This window comes from Fulmarus glacialis, unplaced genomic scaffold, assembly GCF_000690835.1.
Source record: "Fulmarus glacialis isolate BGI_N327 unplaced genomic scaffold, ASM69083v1 scaffold5486, whole genome shotgun sequence".
NCBI lineage: Eukaryota > Metazoa > Chordata > Aves > Procellariiformes > Procellariidae > Fulmarus > Fulmarus glacialis.
Window position 1 is genome coordinate 52149 of NW_009218637.1, and position 4271 is coordinate 56419.

General features: G+C 40.6%; 1 protein-coding gene across 2 annotated transcripts in view; it reads left to right on the plus strand.

Annotated features, from left to right (window-relative positions):
- CD36 (CD36 molecule (thrombospondin receptor)) overlaps window positions 1-4271 on the plus strand; it is a 35719-nt gene that overhangs the window by 26799 nt on the left and 4649 nt on the right. For both annotated transcript variants that reach the window (XM_009580085.1, XM_009580086.1), the window contains exons 8-9: window positions 2108-2177; window positions 3838-4025. In XM_009580085.1, coding sequence (XP_009578380.1) covers window positions 2108-2177; window positions 3838-4025 — 258 coding nt within the window. The remainder of the gene's footprint in view (window positions 1-2107; window positions 2178-3837; window positions 4026-4271) is intronic.

Consider the following 4271-nt stretch of genomic DNA (forward strand, 5'->3'; position numbering starts at 1 on the left):
CAGTTTAATAGAACAGAAAAGGGAAAACAATAATAATGGTAATGATAATGATAATGATAATAAGGATAATGATAGAATATACAGAACGAATGATGCACAATGCAATTCTCACCACCCGCGCTTACCGATAACCAAGTAGCGATCGGTACTTCCTGGAACATGCCTACCATTCATACACTGAGCATGACGTCACATGGTATGGAATACCCTGTTGGCCAGCTGGGCCAGCTGTCCCGGCTATGCTCCCTCCCGCCTGCGCTTGGTAGGTCATGGGAGCTGTCCTTGACTAGGAGGGTACTTACCAACAACTGAAAACATCAGTGTGTTATCAACATTCTTCTCATACTAAATCCAAAACACAGCACTAGCAAGAAATTTAATTCTATCCCAGCCAAAACCAGGACAGTTGTTTAAGAGACATTTGGTCAAGATGATATTTTTCTTCTTGGTGAGTGAAAGCGTCGCTGTGAGGACACCAGGATCTGTTGAGCTGAGGCTGGCAGATGTCATGGTGGAGGCTTTTGCAGGGAGCTGTAGGCCTTCAGTGAGCGAGTATCAAAACAAGCAGGGTTTTTTTCCTTTTCTGTGCTGCTTTACCTGGCATAGATCATTTTCCTTATAACCCAGAGCACATGGCAAGTTATTTTGAACTATTTCAAATACATCACAAGAATCTGACTTTCCAAAAGTCTGTGAGTCAGGAAGGATTAGTTCCTTTTTAAACCATGTAATTAATTTTATAAGAGGCAATATTTTCTTACGTTCTGGGATTTAAAAAAATTTCTTCTTTCTGAGCCTGAACCCTTTTTTTCCGAGGGTCAGCTTTTTCTTTTTATTTCTTCCACAGCTAACTAGACTAAGTGCTCCAGTAAAGTGAAAATGTGGAGCTTTTCCTTGTTAGCAAAGGTTGTCGCACAGTTTAAAGAGCATTCAGTGCGACTGCTCAGGAGAAACCATGTGTTTAGAGAAGCAGCAGGTTTAAAAAGTCTTGTAAGTGTGTGTGAGAATTCCTTCTTACCATGTAAGCTTTCACAACAAAGTGCAGCATGATTGTATAAGTAAATATCTAGCTAAAAATATTAAGCAGTATTCTTGTATGGGGCTTGAAATGAGTCCATGTTTGCAAACTCTCCAACATGGCCAAGATTTAGAAATAAAGTGTGTGTCTAGGATGATCTTGGATCTTCTTTAAGAAAAAGTGCTTCTGTCAGCAATGGGCAAGTGGCAGTATGTAATTTAGCTTTCTCACTCTTGCCAACTAGATTCAAAGATATCACAGATGTTTTCAATCCCTTGGTTATGGCTGCTGACTAAGAAACTAAACAGAAATTGTAGCAAGAAGTAACAAATGTACTGGTTAAAGGTTTGTTACAACACCTTGTTTGGGAAAATGGCAGAGAGTCCTCTTACTTAACTCTGAATGCTTGCAATGCAGAAATATGCATCTGAACTGGCTGGCTGTGTTCTTTTTATGATGAGTGGAGAAAAAAACATCACCAAAGTGCTATTCCTCTGACCTATTTTGCATGTCTCCCATGGGGTGAGATGGGTTGTGCCCTAGAAGTGCTTCCTTCTCTCCATTAGCTATAGAGAGGATCTCAGCTTACAAAGAAGAGGTCTGCTTGAGCAATCTTTGGTGAAAAAAGGTTTAGCGCTGGTTATTAAATAGGCAGTTTTGAAGTCTAAAGCTGTGTTTCTTGTAAGCGCTGAGTGCCATAGCTGCAGGTGAGCCAAGCATCTCCCGAAAAGTTTAGGTCTTTAGACTGCATGAACCTTCAAGCAATGGCAACAGGTATTGGGATTTGTATTAAGCAGGATTGTTTTTTGTATCCTCTGTTTTTAACGGGCTTGATCATATAGCTTCACATCTGTGAAAAAAAAAAAACAGCTGCCATAATTTGGCTTGCTTTCAAAAAGAATACAATCTTATCTGTGGAGTGCCTGTCACTGTGCAATAACTTGCGTAAATATTTTCCCCATAAATGACTCATTTTGTTTGCCTTTTTCACAGCTTTATAGGAAAGTAACAGCTGAGTATTGAGATAGAAATTAAATCATGTCTTCTAAGTGGAATTGCTTTCAAACTCTTATTTTATTCGATTCACAGATGGGGCATCATTCCCACCGTTTGTTAAGAAGGATCAGGTACTGCGCTTCTTCTCCTCCGACATCTGCAGGTAGGCTGGTCCCTGCCCGGTGTGCTGCACCCTGCGGCGCTGCCGAATGCTCTTTCCTTTCAGAGGGCAGCTGCAGTGGCTCTGCTTGGGCTCAGGTCACCGAGGCAGTTCAACATAAACGTTTCCCCTAAACACAACTAAATTCATGAGCTGTGCTCATGATTCAGAACCTGATTCTGTCACTTTTATTTGTGTCAAGTAGCAAACTATTTACGGTGCATTTGATTTCAGCCAGTTACAGATGTATAATTCAGGAGTATCTGACGCTGTCGTGAGCTGTTACAGATTTATGAAAGACACTGAGGGCCACAGGGTTCAAAGTCTTGAACTTCTGAGATCAGGACCCAGCCTGTAACCTGCCTTATTTGGTCTGGGAAGGCAATAGGTACAGCAGGGGCCAGTTAGGCCCGTCTTTGGCATTTCTGCAGAACATCATCTATGCAGAACAGGATTTGATGTCATCCACTAGATACTCAAAATTGTTTTCTCACAGGATATTTTTACATATTTTATTTTTATGTATTTACAAACAAACAAACCTGCTTAATACATCCCATACTGATGGCTTTTCAGCCTGCTGCTTCTGCTGTAGCTATCCAGTGTCCCCGAGTTCTCCAGTGGGATCGTTGAAAGCAATGTTAAAAGATGTAAAGTGCATCACAGTGTATTTACTTTGGGAGGTTCGACCCCTTTATTTATTTTGCTGCCTGGAAACAGCTGCTTCCTTTTAACTAGGTTTAAAGTGGGCCATTTGCTTTGCAGACTGTTTGTTTTTGAAGATCAGTGTTTTTATGAGAAGTCAAAGTTCTTTTTTTTGTGAAGTAATTGTATCTCCAAACTGGAAAGCATTTCACAAGTCATGGAAAAGGGAATTCTATGCAGAGGAAAAATGATAAAATTCTTTGGATCGATTGCACACAGTTTGAGAGATCCCTCTGGCCATGTAATTCTCGCAATTAATGAACAATGAAGAAGGACAGTAACAATCGCGCAAAGGTTGCGCTGAAACGGGGTCATGGAAAATGGTTCTGTCCATGTTGCAAAACCCAGAACCCTTCTTTTGTTTGGCTGCAATACAAAGTGTTGCTGCCCTGGTTACATTACTGTGTAACAACCGTATCTCCATATCAGCTGATAATGTATCAGCAAAAAGAAGCTTAAGTGGTATTCCGGTTCATATATATAAGGTTATATGCAGAATGTTGCCTGCATCATAAAACTTAGATTAGTATCATCAGGTCAGCAAAAACCTATAGCAGAGCTGATTTATATTGATAAGTATCTCTACCGTAGTCCAAAGACTTTCAAAAATCTCATAATAATAGTCGGCATAGAAGTGTGTAGAGAAAAGAGCTCTTAATTAATTTGTTAGTTTTGTGCATATTGTTTATGAGAAGTATTAGTATTTTTGTCTGTCTTTTTGTGTGTTGTCACGCTCACCTCTGAGCTTGTACATCCTTTTGTGAACATGTGGAATATTCTCCATTACAGAGGAACACCCCTACCAACTGCTGAACAGTGTGAAGGGACCCTGGACATTGGCTCTCTGGAGTACTTGTTTCTTTTAAGAGAGAGACAGTTGGGGGATCCTGAAGGAGTATTGCCATGAATGCAGATTTTTAATCCAAATCCAAACACATTTCTCCTCTTTTATATTCAGGTCAATCTATGGAGTTTTCCAGGGCAAGCAGGATGTGAAGGGAATCTCGCTCTATCGTTTCACAGTTCCTCGTGAAGCGTTTGCGTCGCCTGCTGAAGTCAGAGACAATTATTGCTTCTGTACAGATGAAGTCATATCAAAGAACTGCACATTAGCTGGAGTCCTAGACATTAGTGCCTGCAAAGCAGGTATAGTAATGACACGGTACTGCCAAACAAGCCATTTAACTGGGGAGAAAGGACGTGTCCTGTAGCTGAGGTGTTACTCTAAGATCCAGGACATTCGTGTTTGTCTGTGAATTCTTCCACAGATTGCCTGTGAGACCTTTCACTTTTCTGTAGCCTCATTTCCCAAAATGAGGACTATAGTATTTCTGTATTTTGCATAGTGCTATGCAAAATCATGATACTACAGATTGTTTACTGAAACTGCAG